At 38.5% G+C, this 24,703-nt stretch overlaps 1 protein-coding gene across 2 annotated transcripts in view; it reads right to left on the bottom strand.

Annotated features, from left to right (window-relative positions):
• The window catches only part of mad1l1 (mitotic arrest deficient 1 like 1), a 62,066-nt gene that overhangs the window by 4,008 nt on the left and 33,355 nt on the right, over positions 1 to 24,703 (bottom strand). For both annotated transcript variants that reach the window (XM_040045996.1, XM_040046064.1), the window contains exon 17: positions 18,119 to 18,312. In XM_040045996.1, coding sequence (XP_039901930.1) covers positions 18,119 to 18,312 — 194 coding nt within the window. The remainder of the gene's footprint in view (positions 1 to 18,118; positions 18,313 to 24,703) is intronic.

Genomic DNA, 24,703 nt, shown 5'->3' with positions numbered 1-24,703 from the left:
TTTTCTCTGACTACTTCCCATCACTTCATCTAACTGCCTGACAATCCCTGGTGAGATTTTTTTCCCTCTGCGTTGCAGTCTCAAAGCTACACCATATCCTCAAGCTGCGACTCAAATCACAGACACGCACATACAAACACGTGTGCACGCACGCGGTTTTAAAAAACGCCGTGGCTTGGAGAACATGAAACGCATAGATCAAAGAGAAAACACTGGGACTAGTTACCATGGAGATCTGTGTGTTTGTCTTTGGCAGTCTGTGTGTGAGAGACACGTAAGAGTGGGTGTTAGAGACACAGAGTGGACAAGCTGATGGAGGCCTCTGGGGTCCGAAGACTGCGAGGACGCTCACGGTCGTCTAGAAAGGAAAACTGAGATACCAGCCTCAACGTGAGGCGAAACAGTACAGCACTGAACAAAACAATTGTTTTAAGTGGCCAAACGTGGAATCAGACACACACACACACACACCTGAACTAAGGTTACAGAGATTTACAAAGATTACTAAAGGTTATAGATACAAAAAACAGCAGTGCTCTGGGACTGAGGCAGAGCAACATGGAGACACGGTAAGAGGGCACAATGAATAAGGCGGTGAAGAGCCAGACTCCAGCAATGTTTGCACACAAACTGCCTTGCTTCAGCACCGCTCCCATTATGTAATTTATAACTTTACAGTCTGAAAACTTTCAACTCTACAGTTCATTTTTGAGGCTATATTAAGCTCACCATTTTCGATTTCAGTTCGGCCATTTGCAGCACCCATGCTACAAGCTCTGTGAGGCTGCACAGTGGTGGTGCCTGGAGCCGACTGCTGACATCACCCTGCTAACATGCTCACACTGACAATGTCACGACACTACCTCTGTAACACTAACATTTGCTAATTAGGGCTAAACACACAGTACAGCTCGGGCTGATGTGAGGGTCATTAGTTAAGCAAATATTTGACCATAAACCAAATTACCGGACGACCTGCACTTGCGTCCAGATGATTGAGCCAGCAGACGTGTAACTATTTCAGCAAGGTCGTCAGGGGTCGTCTTTTAAGACCCCGAATTTCTGTCCACATATTTGTTAAAGTCTAGATAAGTGCAATGGACTCACTGGCTGACAGATATGGCAGCATCACATCACTGGCTAAATTTTGACCAGGAATCTTAGGGCTCGCCGAAGATATTCACATCAATCCTCTGGGCATGTTGGACACTGGAAAGTTCTGAGCGATCTACACAGATTTTGCTCTGCAATAGTGGTGGTTTTAATCTTCAAGTTGGTAACTTTCAATTTGTTTTTTTTTTTTTTTTTTTTTTATAAATAGTCCTGTTTTTTCTTGTGTTACTTAACAAGATGTACATCTTCTCTGTATTCAGTTATTACCTTTTCACACTGATGTTGACCATCAACTTTTCCAGGTATGTTTCCCTCCACCTCGCAAGTGCCAATACGTCTAACAGTAAATGGGGCTGTCATAACCTTGTTGCGTTTATGTTTCTAGTAGAAAGAAAAATATCACCTGAAGTAAAAAGACTGAATGCTGCCATTTGTCAGGTTTACAGTCCCTCCAGTGCTCCGTATGAGGATCATTGACATAACATGAACTCTTGTTTTCAGGGGAAACTAATCTTAACACACTAATAGACATCGTTTAGTTGATATGATTGTGAATCAGATCAAGGGTTTATTCATGATGTTTGTTATGATGCTGTCATTTTCTTTGTGTATTTACTCTCCAGCTGCTACACCCAGCTAGTTATGCATTAGTGGCCGTCAAGCAAGGGATGTTGGAGCAAGCTGAAAGAATATTTCTCCTGCCAAAACAGCGAGAGTACTGACCCTCAGCCAATTATTCATAAAAAGAAATGCAGTGACACAGAAATGGGCCATCAAAAACAGCTTTTCCCCTCAATCACAGCTAAATGTGCTGCGTCTGTGTAACAGTGTGTTATAATGTATTAGCTTTGACGTTTTTGAGGCAAACTGAAGGTTTAAGAAAAAGGGGGGAAAAAGCTGAAGTGAAAGTGAACTGTGGCTCAACCTCTGCACATAGTCTGATAACATAAAACTCTGATAAAGGCTAAAAAAAGACCAAAGCACTGATGAACAAACTGTTACTATATGAAGAACTGTTTAAATTAATAAATGAATGAAAGACGCTTTTTGGTTCTTTTAATGTCCAAGAAGGTCACATATCTGCCTGAGTAAATCAACAGGTCTCCAAACTGGACTTGTACTGAGTAGGTTGCAAACTGATATCGGATGCACTCAAACAATTCTGTTTAAGTACAGATGAAGGGGAGGAGCCATTTTTGCTTGTTAACACAGGCTAACCTGTGATTACAGATTTTAATTACACGTCAAAGCTGTGCTATAAAATTATTTTTTTTTAATGGCTAAAAGAGACTCATATTTTAAATGAACATGACCCAACGGGCCATAGGCTTAGCGCCACTTGTTACATTTATTTTCACATTTCTCTTTCCACGTGCACAGAAAATTCAAACCAAGTTAATCAAAGGTCAGGGGAGATTTTTTTCCTTTAAATCAGCTTTATTCAAATACTGACCTTATCAATCCCTATTTGCATATTCACGCGTCGCTAAGAAGTGTTTTTAACTATATCTGACCTTTATGAAAACAACAAGGTTCTGTTTACGTTTGAAAACGTGTAGGAAACAACCAAGGTGACATCAACGTGCCGTAAACACAAATATCACAGGTTCCTCCAACAAGGTGACTTCGACCTCACCCAGCATGAAAGCAGGCAGAAATGAAGGAAAACTTCTGTTTGTTTCCTCAAGATCAGGGCTAAGAATCTAAAAAGACAAACTTGTGCACAAAAACTAAGGACAACTCAACAATGGAGAGGAGAAGTGCTATCCCATTCATCTTTTCATTTGTCTATCCAATTAAAGGAAATCGATGCTTCCTGGCTTGAGATGCAGGGTGGGGCTTTATAGTGACCTCATCCAAGCAAGGAGCTGCATACTTCCTGAATGACAATAATGCTCCTCTCTGAATGCAGAATGGGTCAGAGTAAAAGGTTTACACCTACGCCATCAGACACATGAAAGACAACAATGCAAAGACAAAACCCTCTGTTGTCATGCCAATAAAAAGATCAGCAGCACAATAATCAACGCTATTATTTTTCTGACCTTGAAAAGGTTTCTCTCGATAGAGATTTTGGGATTTTGCAAACATTTCCAACCCCAACTTCAAAAAGCTCAGGAAAGTGTAAAATGTAAAGAAAACAGAAAGCAATAATTTGAAAATCTCAAATTTATATTTAATTCAAAATGACTTTGGTGTCAGAAAAATGCCTCAAAAATTGGGATGGGATAAGAAAAAAAAAAAGCTGGAAAATTAAGTGGAGGAACATTTTACAGCCAGCTAGGTTAGCAACATGACTGGATAGAAAAAGTTCATTCATAAATTGTTGGGAATTTTCACAATAATGTTCTTCAATGTCAAATTGCAAAGACTTCAAATATCTCCTGATCTAGTAAACATATCATAATGAAAGGGTCCTGATAATTTGGAAAAATTGGTGTACAATCAAGAAGGCTGAAAATCAGTATTGGCTGCTTGTGATCGTGCTTTTTTCTTTTCATGCCACATCTTTGTGAAACAACCTCCTGCAAGATATTAGGCAGGCCTGCTCTGTGGGGGCTTTCAAAGCCAAGTTAAAGACCCACTTGTTCATCCTATCTTGCATGTCTTAGCTCTGTGCCTAGAGTTTTTACTCATTCTTATTGCTGTTCCCTTTAATTTATCTGTTTTTTAAAATTTGCTTTTATTCCTTTATCCTTTTTTTTTTTTTTTAAGTGATTTATATAATAAGTTATTATCACCATCATCTTTGAACCAGAAATGGCCGTCTACTCTTGACCCAAGCTTCAAAAGCTGCACAATAGTAAACATGGCTCTGTCCCAACATTTTTGAGCATCAAATTCAAAATGTTCTTATTTTCTCTAAATATTTTACAGATTTCCATATTTTCTATTGTGAATAAAATATGGATTTAAGGGATTGTGGGATTGTGTTTTTATTTACATTTTACACTGTGACACAATTTTTTGCACCGTTGTACATGATGCCGTCTATCTGATGAGCAAGAAAATACTGAAAAATGTCAGCAGTTAGATGTAAGAGCTTAATTTAAGGTGATATAAGCAAGTCAGATGGAAACGATTGTATAAAATTGATTTTCTGTGTGGCCAAAGCCTAAAAATAACTCATTTGTCTCCAGGTTACAACCACTCATAATTGTAATGCCCCCTTCGCCAATTTAAAGTTTTCTTTTCTGTTGTATTGTGACATGATGTGAGGGTGAATTTGGGTGAAAATGGTTCTTTTAATGATTTTAAAAAGTATTGAGAAAATAAGCTCTCTCTCTTTACAACGGAAAGAAAACAAAAAACAAAACTCAATTGTAGAGGTTTATTTTTTTAGTCATATTGGAAACTTTCTGAATGAAGCCCATTAAATGACTTTATTAAAGTATTCACGGGGTAATATTAATGTTGCATGTAATTGTTACTATTTCCAAGCTCTCATTTAGTGCAGCTATCACCAATATCATTAGGTGGCTTATTGTGCTACAAAAATAAAAAACATGGCAACTCCACGTGCTTAAATTCACCTTTAAAAAGGGCAACACTTGGGATTTTGGAATCACCGTTTCACGCCACAATACAACAAACGTTATTTCTTTAGCAGAAGTGAAGCTCTCTGGCTTCTCATTTCCATTTGATGAGCTGTTTGTGTTATTACAACTGATTGGCACAGCTGTTTGGAAGTTTAGATTGTGGAGGGGAAAGATGATGATTAATCAGTGCTCTTCAGCAAATCATTTTCCACTTCCCTAAATCAGTAACGCCTGAAATACTTACAGAAAATTTCACTGTTCTTGGACAAGGCATGCCGCTTTGCACTGGTCTTTTTCAACTGCACATTAAACTCAGAGTCCTGAATCTGGCTGCACATGTGTGGATGTGATAGATGGCTCTATATTGAGGTGGTGACATGCAGTTCACAAATCAGCTGACCTCTGCCTCTACTCTCCACCGCTAATGAGTAGACTTTTCTTCTCCATCCTTCTCTGTGTAGTTCTTTCCTCCCTCTGTTTCACTGCATCTTTCTTGCCGCGATTAGATCATTCGAATAGAATTCAGTGCATTTGAAAACATTTCATTATCATTTATACCTTTGCCTCTTTACACACACACGAGAAATTCCAAAGGATGTCATAGCTGTTGATGGGTGCGGGTGAAAAACAGAAGACAAATTAATTGAATAATCAGAAATATGCAGATTAATAGCTTGCAATTTAAATGCAGATTTTGGCATTTTTCCAGAGTCGGGAAGAGGATGAAAAGGAGAGAGGGAAAGAAACATTGTGTGGAGTTCCCACCAAAACTGAATCAGCAACAATTCAATACATATTTATATTCTAATCAGCTTTTTGTTTACACATTTAAAAAAAAACGCTACTAATGTGACTGAGCGCTGAACAACTAATGGCCACATACATCTGACGAAATGATTTAGTGAGTGCTATGAGAAAGACCTCAGCTTAATAAATGTGATTAACCTGACTCTCAGGAGCACAAATACATAAAACATGGAGTCAGTTACAGATGTTAGTAGAAGACACCTAAGATGAACATTCATAAGGACAGGCGGGTTTGTTTGTTTGTTTGTTTGTATTTGTCATTTTAGATTTCTCTCATCGTTGCCTTTGGTCCCATCAATCTGTAATCAGAGATACAAAACACCGCTCTGCCTCGGTCACCAGCTTTAATGTGTGATTAGCTGGCCACTAATCACCAACTTAGAGTTCTCATGATTCATGACTTAAATATATAAACTGAAAGAAAGTATGAACTGGCCAGTTGTTTTTACCATTAAAATACCAAGTAATGAATGCCAAGTGAGGAAGAGCAAGGGTATTTATATGCAGTGACAATGAGCTAATCCCAAAGCAAAACATTATATGCAGCAAGCATTCCCGATAAGACGCAAAGAAAACAAACTGGGTAAACAAGATTTTGCTGTTTGGAATTCTGAGCAGTTCCGAGCTTTTCTCTACATTATAATATAGAAACTGGCAGTGATGCTGGGTTTGTCACGTGGATACACTTACGGCTGGGTGGACACTGTACTAATGCAGCTTGTTGGAATCGTTAAAGCGTCTCTCTTTGCCTCACATGCACACACAGTTAATACTGCCCAGACGTTATCTTCCCATTTACTTGTGAATTTTATGTAACACATGTAACACTGTATTTGTGTATACAGACATTGTATCAACTCAAAAATGTTTGGCTCAGTCCAGGTTCAGTAACACTGTCTCGATGTAAAATCAGTTAAGAGTGGAGTGATGTACGCTGTGTATAAAATGTAGTCATTTATTTTGAAAATGAAATTTGACAGTGAAACTTTTAAAACTGTGACAGAACAATAAAAACCAGGGCTCGCAAAATCGCTAGCCCGACGTCCCGGGGCTAGCGATTTTTCCAGTCGGGCTACCAAAATCCATCTCAGCACTGCCCGTCGGGCTATCATAGGAAAGAAAGATATGTCAATGCTTTTGCATTCTTTCGCAAATGTAGCTGAGTAATTATGTCATCGGCATCGATGAGCCACTGTCAATATGTGACATATTGAAATCGCGTTTGAATTTGCGCTTGCTTTTTGCTTTCACTTTCACTTTCACTTTGCGATCGCGCGAACTGTGTATAGAGAGCGGCAGGGCTACCAGGGATTTTGAAATTTTGCAAGCCCTGAAAACATATTACATTATTAGAAATGTCTTAATATGACTGTATTGGGAGCACTCATCTATTTGACTTTTTAATCATTTTTAAACTCAGGCTTGCAGAGTGGGCGGAGACTATCCTAGCACTCATTATAAGCAAACAGTGGGGCACACCCTGGACAGGTCACCAGTTTGACTGGCCAATTCAGAATCACCAGTTAATCTAACATGTCTTTGGAATGTGTGAGGAAGATGGAGTACCAGGAACGTGCAAACCCCACACAGAAAGACTCGAGCCAGCAGGTTTAAACCATGAACTTTCTTGAATGGCGCTCACCACTGCACCAGTTTGCTGACCATATTCAGACAAAATCTGTTTATAGTATACTATATGAGCTCACAAAATTAATGCCAATAAATGTCAGACACACACACAGACTCACTCTCAGACAGATTGGCAAAGTTTACGAATAATCATAGTCTAATTTACAAATGGAGACAGATTGCAAACACATTGCAATCAGTTGAAGTCAGTCTGTGACCAGTTGCAAACTCATAACACCACTACTGCTAACAAAACAAATTGGATTCCTAGTGTAAGATTTTACATGGCACTATTTCCACAAAATATTTAGTAAATATTAATACTGTGTGTTAAAAACAGACCTGATTATCAGAATTCCCTATGAAGGTGAGATTTACAGCCTATTTCAACTTAATTTGCTGTAATGCACCAAAGTTGCTGTGTGTTACAATTCACAGTTAGAAAGCTAATATTATGAAATATTATGTGCACGGTTTGTTGGCTTTGCATCTGATTCTCAGTAGAAGAGTTTCACAGTTTACGTGTAATTAAACTTTTCTCTAACTGAACCCTTGTTCTTAAATATGCAGAGATCTATTAGTCATTTCTTAACATTTATACATTTTCCGTAAATTCATTTAGCCCTGAAACACAGGTTCCCGTAGGACTCCTCAGCCTCAGGGATTTGTGATGTGGAATCTCAAGATTGTTAGCATAATGAACATGCTTCTCCTGATTTAATTTGCAAATAAGGATAGGAAAAAATAAGAAAATTTGGAAATAAGAAAAGGATGGCTTATAAACTGACTTGGCAATAAAAACAATTCTAGATTGAGCGTCTAAATCACATTTACAAACATTACTTCGACAAAGCTATCTGTCTCTTAAGTGGATTTCTCTTCCGTGTAGGTGGATAATTACAGGTTCTGTAAAGCAAAAAAGTAAGAGTCACAGATACATAAGAGAAAGCAGAAAAGATAGGTAACCTTTTATTGCCAAACAGCAGCATGGAGAATATTTACAGCACAAACCTCAAAGCTTACATTAGCCTACATTTCTCACATTGGAACTGGACTGATGATAGCTCAGTTAGAAATTCTAGAGTGTTCTGCTAGCAGTGGCTAATTCAGCAGCTGTACTATATGATGGGTGACCGACTAAGTCCTGTAAGCTACACCATAACTGCAAACGGACATATCAATGGGGCCGATGTGTACGTAGCGTTCTCAATCCGTGAGTTTGTGCGCACACGTAAACTACTTCTGAGACTCAGCAGCCCTGTTGATCAGAAGTGGATAAATAATTGATATTATTTTTCCCCCCAAAAATGTTTTTTTATTAATACAAATGTGATTAACTGATGACCACTTAGCACCGGCATTAATGTGTCATCTTTCCTTGAGTCCATGGCAGAGACGAAGCAGCCTTCTCCGGCTCGGGAATATTCATGACCTCAGGTGGACTTATGTGTGGGTGTGATGTATCATGTTACCATGGAGACAGCAGACATATGTTCCGAACATCGACCAGAGGAGGCAGTGACGCCGACAAGAGCAGGCACGCGAAAGTGCACGCACAGACACACGCGCGCCCGCATATTCACATACACACCCCGAGGGCAAGCAGGACAGGAAACTGTCAGGAGGAATCAGAGTCAACATTCTCCTCTTTCTCTGGGAGTTTTCACTCCGAGACCGCTCTCTGAAGGCTTAAGTACATACAGTCCTATCCACTGAAGAAGTACTTAATTTATTCTCTCTTGTATTCCCACCAGCCTTTGTGTTTACTGTTTATTAGTGCTTTGCTCATGTTTATCTTTATTGCTATCAGCGATACATCATTGAGTGTTTTGTTTCAGTCAGTGAGCAAAGTGAAATTCAGTCCCAGTAAGCCTTCTTCTCCCAAAATATTTCAAACACCCACTCATCTCTTTTTCACTTTCATATTCATTTTTATGGCTCTCAACTTCATCTTGTACACATGAGCAAGAGGCTATTGTGTGTACATGCGCTCTGAGATTTTAATGAAGAAAAAAAAAAAGAGTGGAATAAAACACACAATGTGCTGTTATTCCACTGTACAAAGGGAATTATCTGACTGCACAGTACACACAAACAGTGGCTCAACAATATCCTGAAAGACTGTTTTTAATAACTACATTACCGGTTTGAAAAAAATGACCTTGTTTGATCAGATTCAGCTAAAAATAGATATGCTACAATGCTATAGCAGCTACAGATGAATGAGTACTGATGGCGAAGTGTTCACTGAACAAATCGGATAACCTAAAGGTGGCAAATTAAATTTGCAATAAGTTGGACATAACTGCTGGAATTTAGGCAGGATATTTATTGAAGTTGTACTGCAGTCCCATTCTTCCAACTTTTCAGTATTTTTCGTAAGGCTGAATGGGCTTAAGCTGAATATTAATTAATATTAATAATCCACAGAGCAAGTTCCACACACAGCTTCAAATTAAAGGTATCGGTCTTTTAGGGTTTTTATTTAATTATGCATTGAATTATAAAACATTAATGTACTTTAGATTACTCTAGCATCAATGTGGAAATGGCATTAACTGCTATGTACAGCGCACTGTATATTATATTATTCCTCCTCTGGAAACCAAGAGGATTGAGACCTGCAACCTGATTGTTTTACAAAAATCAATGCGTTACGCATCATTGGTTTGCTAGATAGCAAACTAGAGGCATTGTACATTCTACTTAAAACTAAAATTGGAAGCCACTGAGAAAATAAATAAATGTTACCAAACAAACAGCATATTGTAACCTCCTGAGGGTCTGTTAGTACTACTACCTGTAGAACGATCCATAATCATAATGAACTAAAAAAAACAAATTAAAACAAGTTTAAAAACACTCGAAAACTACTAAAGTGTACTGCCAATTTCACTGACAAATGCAAGAAAGTTACAAACCACAACTAAAGAAAAACTACATCCATGTGACTTTAAATCTCTGCTGAATGACTCACCTGGCCTGCTTCACCCACATGTCAACTCAATCACTCCAGACAAGTCATGTCAGCCAAGCTGTCCATGTCTCCAAACATACTTTTTTTTTAGGCCTAATAAATACTTAATCCCTTATCATCATGGGGGTATACATATTAACTTGATTTACAACAAAGAAAAAAAAAAAAAGGTGTGAGGTCCATAATCAACACCACAGTGGAATTCAGATTAAACAATCAATATGTGATTGAAGTGCAAACCTTCAGTGTCAATTCAAAGAAGTTTGTAGTAGTAGGGCTGTCATGAAACTACAATTTCAATCTTTATACTGATACCTGGGGAAAGGCTCAATGCCATTTTTAATACTGCAGAGTAGAGCTGGGCGATATGAGATTTTTTCATATCACGATATGGTTTTTTTTTTCCATTTCAGGCGATAACGATATATATCACGATATAAGCCAAATAACTATATTTGTAAGATTTAAATGTGCCGTTGCTCACAAGTAAAATGTGAAATAATCAGCAGCTTGTTTTTATTTAAATATTTATTTCCCATAATAAGTTCAACAGGGTAGATGTACTTAAGGAACATGAGACTTTTTCAGATAAATAAAGGCAAATATTGCAAACTACACAAAAGGCAGCTGCTAAAGCGTTTAAGTTTCAAAATAGAACAAACGAAACAGACTACTAAACTGTCAATTCCACTTAGAAACAAAATATTAATTATAAAAATAAATCTTAGTTTGTTTTACAGAACAGCAGACAAAACTGACTAACTTTTGTCAATATCAAATAAACTGAGAACTAAAAGGAAATTCTCAATCTCTCCTTGTTGTATAGCTGAGCTTTTCAAACAGTTTTAACAGTTACTTTAGTCTGACAAAAGCCGAATGACGAATTAGCGCTTCCAGTCAGAGACTGAGGCTACGTCCACACGTACACGGGTATTTTTGAAAACGGAGATTTTCCGTTTTCGTTTTAAAAAATAATCCCGTCCACACATAAAGGCAGAAATGAAGGAAAACGCTGCTATGAACATGCCAAAGCAGCAGGTGGCGCTAGATTCCTAACCGTGCAGAAATGTTGGCCAATCAGAAGTCTAGAAGCCTCGGTGGGAAAAAGTAAACAAAGCTGGGGCATAGAAGCAGAACCGAGTCGTATGTGTGGAGGGACAGTAACTGTGTGTATATGTAAGCATTTAAACACTGCAGAGAGAACAATTAACACTATTGTAGAAATTCATTTCACCGAAACAATAACGTGGCGCACAGTGTGACGCATGCACGAGTTTATTGTATTTCCAGACTTGCTTTCGGCACAATTTACAGTGCACGCTACTCTGTTTTTCTCTTCGGTCACGCTCGGTTGATTTTTCTAGTCGGCACACTCATTTCCTCCATTACCCGCTGGCTCCATTACCCGCTGGCTGCTTCCCAAACAAACACACGTGCGGCTTGGCACTTGTGCTGTACGTAACAAGTCACGCGACGTGACACTGCGGCTGTGATTGGTTCGGCTCTGCGCTTCTTAATTTGGATTGGCTGACCTTTTTTTTCTTCTTCTTTTTTTTTTTTTTTTAAGAGGACAAGAGCGGCGAGGTCTATCGCGATAGCTTAATTTCTCTATCGAGTAAAAGTTATATCGCGATACATATCGTTATCGTTATATCGCCCAGCTCTACTGCAGAGGAAAAATAATAAGAAAGTAAAAATAAATAAATAAGCCTACATTTCCCAAATAATAATAAAGATTCGAGCAAGGTAAATTATAAATGGACTGGTTCTTACATTGGGGTTAGTAACTTGCCGACTGCAGACTGGAACAGGGATCGAACCACCAACCTTCCAATTAGCAGATGACCTGCTCAGCCACGATGTTCTTTCTATGAAATGTTTTGTCAGATGTGATCAGACCCAAACCTTCTAAAAGCTTTACTTTTGATTCATCGGTCCACAGAATCATTTCCCAAATGTTTTGGCAATCATGAGACGAGCCTTTGTGTTATTCTAGGTCAGCAGTCGTTTCTCCTTGAACTCTCCCATGGATGCCATATTTGTATCTTTCTTATTGTTTAATCATGAACTCTGACCTTATCTGAGGCCAGTGAGTCTGCAGTTCTTTAGAAGTTTCTGGATTCTTTTATGACCTGCTGTCTCTTGGTGTAGACTTTGAGAATGACAAGCCTGGCTCTTCGAAAAGGTTCTCTATTTGGTTAATTGTTGTAGAGGATTCTTAACCATGGAAATGATTTTGTGATCTTTAAATTCAGTTTCCTTCTGTGGATCTTCAGGCCTTTTTATATTGCTGCGTTCATTGTTGATTTTTAATCTCATATTTAGTTCTAGTGAGCAGCTAGTTGAACACCGCCTCCAGATCTTTTATCAACTTAATTTGTCATAAAGTAACAAAGAAGCAGGCTTTGCCTGGCCATTAATCTGCTTATCAGTCAATTGTCCAATTAATTTTGATCCTCTGAAAACAGAGGGATGCGTATAGAAATGCCTTTCATTCCTAACTTGTTAACGCTATAGTGTTAAATCACTTGAATTAAAAGCTGACAGTCAGCATTTCAATAAAAAACGTGATTTCATGTAAAATTCACTGTGGTGATGTACAGAGGTAAAATTACAAAAGACAATCACCGTCCAAAAACGTGGAACGGCAAAGAACTGATACAGGAAAGGGACTAATGTAAGCATACATTATAAATAAGACTGTTCTATAACTGTCCTCCTTTTTAACATCAGCTGTGTCGATATTTTAATAGATATATTCAATAGCACTGTAGTAGAGGATGAATACATAAAACCTCCTTTCCCTTTGGGAGGGAGGCGATGTTGACACCAGTAACCTTTTGAGCTCCTTACAGCTGTTGCAACCAGCTTCCCTGGCAGTCAAGCTCTGCTTTAAGTTATTTCAAAATTAAGCTATAACAGACAAATGAATAAACTGTTCAAGCTGTGATGGCTTACAATCCGTCTTACACACCCTCACAGGCAAACACACATTTGTGTGGCGTTAATCATTCCCCAGTGGCTGATAAAACAAAGACAGGTCATTAAGTCTCGACAGTGTTCATAAACTGTACTTTATTAACTGTCCTCTTCTTTCGCCCACTGACACACACAGACACAAATTATTTTGCTTTTTTAAAAGGCACTTTTTCATTGCTTCTACTCTGTCTGCGTATCACCTATCCTCAACTGTTCCCTCATACGTTTTTCTTCCGCTCCATCTCTCTTTTGTGAGAGGGCTGACAGTTAATTGGGAGTGTGTTTTAATGAGCTGGCCCTGAGATTTTATCTTCTCCTTTCATTAGGAAGGGAAGACAGGGGAGAGCGTGTCAAGGAAGTGAAGGAAGAGGGAGAGACAGTAAAGGAGGCAAGGAATGAAACAAGAGGAAAAAATGTCAGTGAATAGAGAACATCGAGAAGTTTTTAGTAAGTGCTGTGGAGAGCTCTGTGCGTGTTTGTTTATTTGTTAATGAGCTAATCAATAGCAGAGGTGTGTAAGCCCAGCAGTGGGTCTGCTTTGGGAGATTACTTACAAAGACGCACAACTTGGAAGACTTGTTTATCTACAATGTTCTTCTCTTATTTTTAAACTGGCCTGACTAGACTAAAGTTGCTCATCTCAGGTTTCTCAGGCACAAGTCAGGACAATATAAACCTCAATCTCAATGTGAATCACATTGTGTCAAATCTACCATTTTATTTAAGCAACTGCACAGTTTGATTGTATAAAACAAAAATTAATAACCGTTTAAAAATAAAATTCTATTTCTAATACCATAGAGGAAATGAATACAGAAAAATCTACAGCAAGATTTGCAGCAAGGTCAAAAGTGTTTATGCATAAATAAACAACCTTTTCCAGTCATTTTTCAATATATTTGTTTTTTTTTTTTTTTTTATTTTGCTTTTTTAACTTATGGGCTTATGTGAACTCTTAAATTCACAAATGTTAATATAGCACTCATTCGGCATCTTCTCCTTGAAGCTTCATGAAGAAAAATGCTAAAATAAGTCAATCACTCACATTCCTAAGGTGTTTATCTCTCTGATTAGCAGAGCCTCATAAATATCTAATCACTGATGCTAATCAGATTGCTCACCTAGGAGTGAGCTAAAAATATAAAGCACATGCACAAGCTACAATACAAATGCTGTACAGGTCTATAACTATTATGGATGATAATATAACAATTGTACCACAGCACATCAAACCTATCATTTTATTAATGCAGAACTTTACCATGAAAACCACACAAGTAATTTCCTAATCTCAAAGTAGACTCCAAGTCGATAAACCTTTTATTTTCCTTTTTTAGGTAAATTGCAAAGTTCAGCTGATTATGGCTGGATAATTAGATTTATAGTCAATTTTTACATTTTGGTTTAAATGAAGTTTGTAAATTATTAAAGCAGACCCCATAAAACGTTTTATATCAGATGATTTTATGTCAATCTTGGTCACCACCACAGACACGTAATGGACCAAACTTATTAATATTACTCTTTTCATTCCCCTGCGTTTTTTTTGTTGTTGTTGTTTTGTTTTTTTTTTTGGGGGGGGGGGGGGGGGGAGATAAATATCATGATCAGCACAGACATATATTTATATTCCTCGGTCAACTGCATAAAATGAAGGCTCTGCTCTGTATTTACCTGTTGCCATGGTGAAATGTGGTGAAACTGAGATTGAACATGCTCAAAGTTGATTGAACTTTCTCTGATCAGGAAACTCAGAGTGGTGTTTGTTGAACATACCTCCTGGAATAGGATCCAGGTCTTATTTGGGATCAAAGTGAGAGTCATTAGGCTGTTAACTGCTGTCATTTAGAGCCACAGTAGTTTCTCAGATTTCCTTCTCACACATAAGTGGGGAGCTGACAGGAGACAGCTTAAGTGAAACAATGTTTAATCAGACAGACAACAACACATTATGTTACGGTAGCTGTGTAACACTGGGCCAACGTCCTACCTTCTTTGAAAAGGTCTCCGATGGAACATAAAGTGGAAGTAAACAAACGAGTGAAAGAAAGCACCATCATCCCTGGATCATTTCACTCATGACAACTCACTTTTTCCCCAGTTTGCACTTAAACAAACATAAACATACAAACAGGAGCTGTCAGTGTAGCAGTGGGAAATGCTTCTAAACTGCCCTCCCTCTGCTGTTAGCTACCTCCATGTTACATTAGCTCTACCGCTAGCTGCTGATGCTGTCCCGTGGCCAAGTAAACAAAGAACATAAACTGAACTGGACTGAACTGGCTCATTGTCACCGATATTCAATCCAGGTATTCAATCCACTGACCGTTTTGGGTCAGTATTGGACTGATATCCAGTCCAAATATTGGCTCGGTGAATCCCTACCATAAGTGGCAAAAAACAAACAAACAAAAAAACCCAACACAAAACAACAACAACAACAACAACAAAAAAAAACCCCAACAGAAAGATGTTTCTCAGTGTTTATCAACTATTATTTCTTGAAATTACACACTCTTGGCCTGAGTCGATGGCAGATAAACACAAACCCTACAGCCATGCAACTTGGATGGCATTCATCCTGAATCCTATGAGGAAATAATTTAAATAATTAAAAAAAGGACTTTTTTGCTATGCTAATCAGTTTTACTGCAAAATAATAGCTGTGATAATACAGAGGAAATCAGGGAATAGGCACATAGATCTCTGGGGGTGTACTGGGGTATCTGGCAATAGGACACTGGCAGCAAATCCTTTTGGGTGCTGTGAATTTCATTTTATGGTTTTAGTTCTTATGTTAATGCATTTCCATGTTCTAAGTAAAATGAGTGGAAAGAAGCTTGATCTGAACAACAGTATATATGTTGTCCCTGTATCATCGAATCATTTTTCTGCTCCACATGATAGCCATACATCAGACATCAACCACAAACTAGAGCAAATATCTGAACTGCTGTGTTTAAAAGATTCAACTGACAAAATTCTTTTAGGGAAATCCAGAAAAAATAAGTTTTGAATATCAAAAACATGTAAGCATATTCTAGTAGAACCAAAACATAAAACTGTAAATGAGCAACATGTAGCCTCATTAACCATTTAAAACACCAAACTACAGTAAGGTTACAGGGCTGACAAACAATGAAAATACATTTTAATGAGTGTGACATACAGTAATGAATGCATGAGACAAGAGCGAGGGCAGGGGAACGTGACTACTGCAGGTTAAACAGCTTACGCTATAGGAGGGGGATTTGGGTGCCTCTTCTAGAGGGGGATATTAGCAGGATTATCTGGCAACCCTGTTGCTGAGGTGAATAACATTAGAATCCTATTTGTAAAGACTTCTATGCTTCCTGTCCCAAATCCCCCCATTTTATCTCCCTTCTCTCTTGCTTCATAGTACAATTAGTCCACTTTACATTCTCATACCCCAGATTAAAGTCACACACATGCTTAAAAAGCAGAATATATACACATACTGTATTTATGTGTCCTAGTGTGTATCCTCTTTAAAACATGAATGTCACTGTGTGTTTATGTGTGTATGTGCGGGTTTTGATTTTTGTATTCCAATAATAGTACAGGCCTTTCTGCTCCCATAAGCCACTAAGTGTTTGTCATACACGCTCGCAATGGTGCATACTTTGAATACTAATACAGAGGGTGTTAGCATTTGTTTTGGGTATGCATGTGTGGCTTTGTACATCTCTATGCACGTGCAGCCAGCAGTGGGAGGGTGAGGTGGTAGCAAGTGCTGTGCGGTGTGACAGAGTGTTGAGATTGGAACGAGTATGTGTGCATTTGAGTGTGACAGTGCGCGCCATGAGGGCATTATGACTGTGTGTGAGTCTGTATATGTGTGTGTTTTATGGACACACTCTGAGGTTAATAAATATTGACAGTGAATTATCTCTTCTGGCAGAGTCGCAGGTGGTTTCGATGGAGCAGACCGGACAGAAATCAAAAGAAAAAACAAAAAAAAGTGCATGTGCACGTTTACACACCGCTCCTATTTTATATTTTTCCTTTTTCAGCTATTCTTAATTTCAGCAGAATTCTCGAGAGTCCTTGAGCAAGGCACTGATGACCAGTCACAATAAACTAGCATGTGACAGCAATAATTACCTGCCAAGATAATAAAGCCACCCCTCTGCCACCTTGCCATTACGGATTCTCCAGGGTTTCTGCTCTAGCTAGGGGCTGCCATCAGAACACGACAGCCGCAGCAACATGGAAATTAGCTAATGCTACACAATTGAGCTACAGAGAGACAGAGAGACAGACTGAGCAATAAGCAGAGGTAAAAACAAAACTCCAGGATGGAAAGATGAGAGGAAAGTAAAAGAGTAAAAAAAAAAAAAAAAAAAGCTGTGAAGAGAGCACAACTCTGGATTTTTCTCTGTAAAGCTTAAAAAAAAGTGCTTTCTAAAAAGCTAAGGGATAATGACAAATTCAGCTTTTATTTAGCCCATTCAATAAGTGAGTGGTGATCGATTAATGTAAAACCCACCCTGTGACACTGCCCAGTCATCACTCTCTTCTTCTCTTCCACACAGACGCTGCCAGTCTCCCACACATACAAATTTAAACCACAAAGCAAAGAGTCTCTGTTGGCATAGTGCTCGTCTCGCTGCATCGCTAAGCCGATGCACAATGTGGCAAAGTGATGCGGCACCTTGCAAGGTCAAATCTAAACTTCCCGAGGCGTTTTTTTTTTCTTTTTAAAGAGCTCCCTGGGACAGATATCAACACTTACACAGATGCCATAGCCTGTAGGAGTTTTGCTGACAGTGTGCCCATTTTAACTTCACGCTGCTGTTTAATGATGCACACGATCTGTGGCTAAAAGCTACATGTTTCCATATCTGATCAGTTCAGGTCTGTATATAAAGAAGGATGTAAAATAACACAAACCCCCCCCAAAAGAACGTGTTACTTGTACGCAAGGCTGGATTATCAGTGTACGTATAAATTTCAGGTCTTGTTTCAGCTTCTAATTATTGTTCTTATTTATTTAAATTTAAAATATTGTGGCATTTGATGGCATCCCCAACCTTAGATGAACTCTTCATACCTTTTTGAAGAGCAAGGAGTCATCCATGTGCTCCGCGTAGACAGACGTGAGCCGGTATTGGTTCTCAGTGGTTATATCGATCTGGTAGCCGGTCAGGACGTAGCACACTGTGCGAAACTCCTGTATTTTTCTCTGAAACACCTCTTTAAGTCTCTGGTTCCTCAGCTCTGAACTCTCCATTTGTTTACGCAAATCTGCAACACACAAATCAGTTATACAGCACAGTTATTTTGATAGCATAGTTATATGCTATCAATATGTAGAGTTTCTGGAATAACTCCAGCAACTTAAATTAGCATCTCAAAGACCTGATATTATTAAATAGCAAAGCCATAAAAATAAAGATTTAGTCAATTTAAATAAACCTGGATTCTGAACGCACAGAAGAAAAAGACTACAAGTGGGAGACAAAAGCTCAAACCAGGGTGGAGAACCAGATAAAGAGTCCAGTGGAGAGTCTAGCATGGAAGTACTTAACATTTGAGGGCGATGACCAGGGGGTGATAACTGATTCCCAAAAGGCAATATTTCAATCATTTCCATTTTTGCTTTTCAGACCAAGAGAGGAAGACGTGCAATTAGATCTGCGAATGCTTTTCAATTTAACATCCATGAACATTCAGAGTATCAGAGTATTATCCTTCTCATGGTATAGAGCACAAATACATTACTATTTACCTTGAGATGGATGGAATTAAATCATCGATGAACCATAAGCTAAAATATTAGCAATGCCTAATGTTGCATAAATATTTAATGTTACAGCCATAGTTACATTAATCATCCAAACACTGCTGCCTGTCTCCCATCAATGATATAATTTTACCATTTTGAAGTTTCCCAGTTCGTTAAAATAACTTTTTATTAAAGAGTTTATGGTGTTTATGTTTAGCAACATAAACTGGGTGTAGAGAATCATGTACTCATCTAGTGTTTTTGGTACCAACTACTAAATATCGTGACACCCCTAGATACCAGCATCAAAAAGTTGTGAATGATATCAATCTCTACCCCACAGCAATCCCTCTGCTCACTCAGGGTCTACATACTACTATAAAGCAGAGCACGGTGGCGTCTGAAGCAGTCAGCTGCATCTCCTAGCTGGGAGCAGAGATAATCATGAAGGGGAGAAACAGAATGGGGCTTGACTTTAATTTGTTGAAAATCAATTTGGGATAATTACTTTAATTTGGAGACTTGATTTGAGAAGTCAGAGAAATTAGTTTGTCTGAGGAAAAAATGAGTCGTTGTGGAGGTAATTATTTACAATGTGATCACCACAGAAGAGAAAGTTAAAAGGATATAGATGCAAATGTGGAGCCATGAATATTTTGTAAGTACACAAGTGGTAAAAGGAGAGCTGGGAAAGGAACAACCACAAAGAGGCAAATATTTACTTTTTGTAGATATTTGTGCCGATCTTCTCAACACTGTGATGTATCCAAATCTAAGAAAATGTAAAAAAAAAAAAAAAAAAAAAAAAAAAAAAAAAAAAAAAAAAAAACCTCGAACAAAAAAAAAAAAAAAAAAAAAAAAAAAAAAAAAACCAGTGCAGGCAGGAGCACCGTAAAGACTATTAACCAAAAAAACAAAAACACATGGAGGGAAATGATGTAACCAGGCAAAGAAAATGCTTACCTAACGCCTCTGAAAAGCTTGGTGTTTGCTACTGATTTTTTTAAAGGTTAAAAGCATTTCTGCTGCTCAAATGTGAACCTACATTGTTCAGGGTTATACCTTACTTAACAACCAGTCCTTTTCACTTTTTTCCTCTCTCTCTACAGTCAGCATCAGTCAGTCAAAACTCTCTATTCTCTTACACCATAATGCGTCGTTTCAAGAGCAGTCAGGGAGTTTTTATTCCCATAACTTCTAACCCTGCTGCGACTGATAATTATTTCTACTCATCATTCCCCTCTTCATAGCATATAGCTTGGCCGATTACATTTTTATCTGTCATTATTAAACAAGTGAATGACTAGAAAGTATAAACTTAAGAGTCTGGGACTGCGCCTGCCAGTGAGTGTCTACGTGCCTGTCTGTCTCCTGGGTGACTGGGCTCCTCTCAAGTGTCAGTCACCGCGGTTAAATACTGTTTCAAGACTTCAGAAATGTGACAAAACTGTCACTTTATGACAGCCATCAAAATGCCCTGAAAATGGTTGGGAATTCTCAGGCTGCAGCAACCAATACATTTCCTTCTCCGTGCAGACAAGTGGACACACAGGAATGTGGACATGTCGTTATCTGTGCAATCGCAAAGACAAACACGTACAAGTGGGCACACAAATGTGTCAACGTACGTGTTGAGTTACTAAATCCGAGTATTCGTTAGAATACTTTTCACACAAACTTTTACAGTTTTGGTGACTTCTGTATTTCAGTCTTGATTGGTGTCTACAGGTCTGTGTACATAATGGCTCCAAAGCTGTCAGCTGCATAGGGAGCGTCTTATTTATATATTTTCTTCTCTCATTTTCAGTCTAAAATACTGCTAAAATTTGCACTCGTATCAGAAGCAAAAACAAACAAAAACTAAACTAAACTGTAGTGTCACAAAACATCTGCAAAAGTCTTGAGCCACCCCTCACATCATTATATAGGGGAAATGGGAAATAGGAGCAGCGATTTACTGAAAAGTGCAAACATGCATAATCAATATTTAGTACGACCATTTTTATTCTTACTCTTCAATAGGGATGGGTATCGTTTAGGTTTTATCCGATACCGGTGCCAAATCGGTACTTTTGAAACGGTGCCGGTGCTTAAACGGTGCTCGAACCGGTGCTCGAACCGGTGCTTAAAGAATGGAGAACACACACTTTGTCCAAAAACCTCTCATGTTCAGCTGGTTTTTTTTGTAAAAAGATAACAATGTTAGCCTTTTCTGCAGCTATGGGGCATATATGGTATCACTCTTGGCTGGAAGCAGCGCTTAAACAATGGAAAAAACACAAACTTTGTCCAAAAACCTCTCATGTTTAACTGTTTCCCTCTTTTTCTTTGGTCATTTTAGCCTTTTTGGCCAGGGTGAAGGGAGTATCTGCCATCAAACAAGAAGACAGCCGCATGTAGCTATGATGATGTTTGCTAGTTCACCTTGCATACATTAATTTAATAACGTGGTTAGCCTACTCAACGTAAATTACACACGAACAACATTAAGCTACTCACGAAGAGAAGAACGGCTGCTGCTGCATCATCATCCTCATCATTTCTGCTACACTGGCAGGGCTAGGGGCCAGGACTCTCCTCTTCGTGTTTTTGGGGGATGTTGCTCCGGGTCCGATAACTGGCAACCCACCCGACGTGCATGGTGTGAGGTCTCGCAGCAAGCTATCAAATACTGCACATTTCTCGGCTTTTAAAAAAAACGCTATGCGTCGCCAGCTGTTTAATCGGATTCTTGGTGTTACCTCCTTTGACAGTATCACAGTATCACCTTAAAGGACTTGTTGCAGGCTGCTGAGTTTGCATATTTTGCTGTGAAGTACAGCCAGACTTTTGACCGCTTCGCCTTGGACATTTTTAATCTGTAGCTCTGCTCTAAACAGAACGTACGTACCTGGCCCCGCCTACTATCCTCGGAAACGTAAAATGATTGGCTAGAAGTGTATCACAGCTCAGGAAAAAAAAGCACCGAAATAAAGCACCGAAATGTGCGCTGCTTTTCGGTCTGGTTACTACCGTTTATGTCAGAACCGACACCGGTACCCATCCCTACTCTTCAACACAGCCTGAACTCTCTTAGTCAAGCTTTCTTGTCATTTCTTTAAGTAGTCTTCAGGAATATTTCCCCAGGCTTCTTGAAGGACTGTTCTCTGTCAGGATGATCCCACACTGCTTCAATAATGTAGAGGTCTGGCCTCTGGGGAGGCCCATCCATGACTGATAGTCTTCCACTGTGTGTTTTTCTATTCAGGATCATCATCATGCTGAAAAGTTGTCCAGTTGCCCACTTGTATGATTTGCCATACGTCAGCCTTTCCTACCCATTTACTACCTTTTCTAAAGACGTGGCTTTCAGATAATGATACTTTTATGCCTGCCACTTCTTCTGGCCTCCACTTGTTTTTTGCTGAGATAAGTTTTCAGCTAATAATTTTTGAGAATCATAAAAAACTACATTTTACACCTCTCAAACTGTAATATTTAAAGTTTTCATAGATTTGAAATAAAATGTAAAAAAAATCTCTGCACACATGAACCAAGAGAAAGGTTCCACAACAATTAAAATGCAACTCGTGCATACTGTCTCGATAACCACTACGACACTTATTAAATCACAATGTTTCAGTCTGACTGATAAAGGTACCTGATGAAGCTAAGTGAGACAGTGTGCTGAGGTTATATTTAAACTGTTAAAGATTTTCATTAAGAAATGGGTACAAATAATGTGTTTTGCGACAGGCTGCTAATAACAAAGTAAATTTAAAACTGCTTCTTTGCAAAGTTATCTGATTTACCCCTCGAGTTAGGTGCCTTTTTAATGCTTTAATGATTCACAGTTAGTGTTAAGTGGCTTAAGAAACCAAAAAGAAACAAACTTAAAAAAAACATTCATCTGAAATTGTACGAGGACTGGACTGAAAATGAATGAAAAAGCATCCGAAGTCCAAAGAAAAACTTTGAAAGACCTGTAAAGACCTAGAACTACTGCTCAAGACAACTTATAAAAAAAGATGATGATGATTATTTATTATTATTATCATCATCATCATCAAAGTTTATTTCCCAGCTATTAGGGCTGCACGATTTTGCATAAAATGAGAATCACGATTTTTTGGCTTAGAATTGAGATCACGATTTTCTTTTCCAGTATAAATATTTATTGCACTTATTAACTGCACATCAACTTCGTAACAGTTGAGACTGAACATAAAAACAATAAATAAACATAAAAACAACAAATGTCTCACGTTTTGTTGTTGCCGCAAAATGTTGTACTGCTTGAAATTCCGTCTCCACCGTTGCTCGACACTGCGTGTATACAGCAGGTAGTGCAACATTTGAAAAATAGTTGCGGGACGGCACTGTGTAGCGTTTGTCTAGGGTGTTGATCATTTTCCTAAATCCCTCGTTTTGCACAGTGTTGATGGGAGCCATATCTTTGGTCAGGTGATAAGTAATAGCCTCCGTAATTTCTTTGTGCCTGCGGGAGTTCGACGTGTATAGGGAAGCGCTGTATAAGGTTCCCGTTATTGATGTTTGGGTGGTTGACCGGGACGGATTTTCTCCTGTCACTTTCTCGTCATCCCTGACGTGCTCTCTATTGTTTTTTCCCTGCTAATTTTAGCATCACACGGCACAGCTTCTGTATCATGTGGTATAAGGCTCCGCCCTTGTCATTTGTTGAGCAGGAAGAGTGAGCGCTTGTTTTCATGCAGATTACGTCCCGGATCAAAATGCGGTACAATCGTGGTCGTCGGGTTTTTTTTTTGTTTGTTTGTTTGTTTGTTTGTTTTTTTTTAAAATCGTTGTCATTTGGAAATGAGATCGCACATAAGTATGAATCGAGATCGCGATTTTCTAACGATTAATCGTGCAGCCCTACCAGCTAACATGTATTTAATGAAATAATAATTTGTAACAGCAAGAGTAAAAAGTTAAAGCCCTGATTTTTTTTCTAATTCTAAACTTACTTTTAAATTTTGGCATCACAATTGTCCAGTATTAATGTGTGAAAAATGCAAAAATGTGGAAACTCATCATCAACACCCACGGCAGAACTAATAACCGCTGGTGTATAAAACTGGACAGTAAATGTTACTAATTAAATGTAATTAAAAATGCAAAACATTTTCTACCTGCTGCTAATTGCTACATGAAGTATTGTTCCTGTAATGTTGCTTAGGTAATTTCTTAACTGAACACACAAAGCTTATAGTGAAGTTGAACCACTACTGACAGAAGGCTAAAGACACACACTACATGGGGTAAAATGTCGTTAAATAATTTTATAGACATTAAAACGTTTCTGTTGATCTCTGATAAGTTTGTAGACTTTCTATTGCACTGACCCAGGTCTTTCAATAAGGACAGATATCACACACTAGGTCTGCTTTATCTATACAGAGTTTAAATTGAACTTACTTGTTACAAACTCAATTTTCATATCATAAGAAATTAAAAGGCAGAGAAGCCGAACATGTCAGGAACAGGAGAAGATGACAGAAAAGACCAGAGTGAAAGATGAGAAAAAAATAAGAAGGCTGGGAGTTGGAAAAAAGAAGTGCCAAGAAAATTGAGACCGTGAGCGAGCAGCAGACAGACAGAGCGAGCACAGAGCGCTGTGCACAAATTGGCCAACAGACTTTTACCAGTGAACTGTCCTGAGCTCCAAATGCATATTTAACCCTGTCATAACTGCACGTCCTCCCTCTAACAGTCTGTCACACAGACACTTAAGAGGACAGAGACTTTCTGAGCCAAAATATCAATGAAGCAGTTCCCAAGAGTAACATGTTCCTTTTGAAAGCAGCAACTATTGGGTATGGCTTTTCTCTTTTTTTGCCATTTCATATTTTTTGGATCAGTCTACATGTAAAGAGGACCTTTAACAACCTTTAAAATCTGTACTTTTTA

Source organism: Simochromis diagramma, unplaced genomic scaffold (genome assembly GCF_900408965.1).
Source record: "Simochromis diagramma unplaced genomic scaffold, fSimDia1.1 OVJJ01000798.1, whole genome shotgun sequence".
In the NCBI taxonomy this organism is placed as follows: Eukaryota; Metazoa; Chordata; class Actinopteri; order Cichliformes; family Cichlidae; genus Simochromis; species Simochromis diagramma.
The sequence above is the reverse complement of the archived record's forward strand: the minus strand, read 5'-3'. Positions and strand labels throughout refer to the sequence as shown.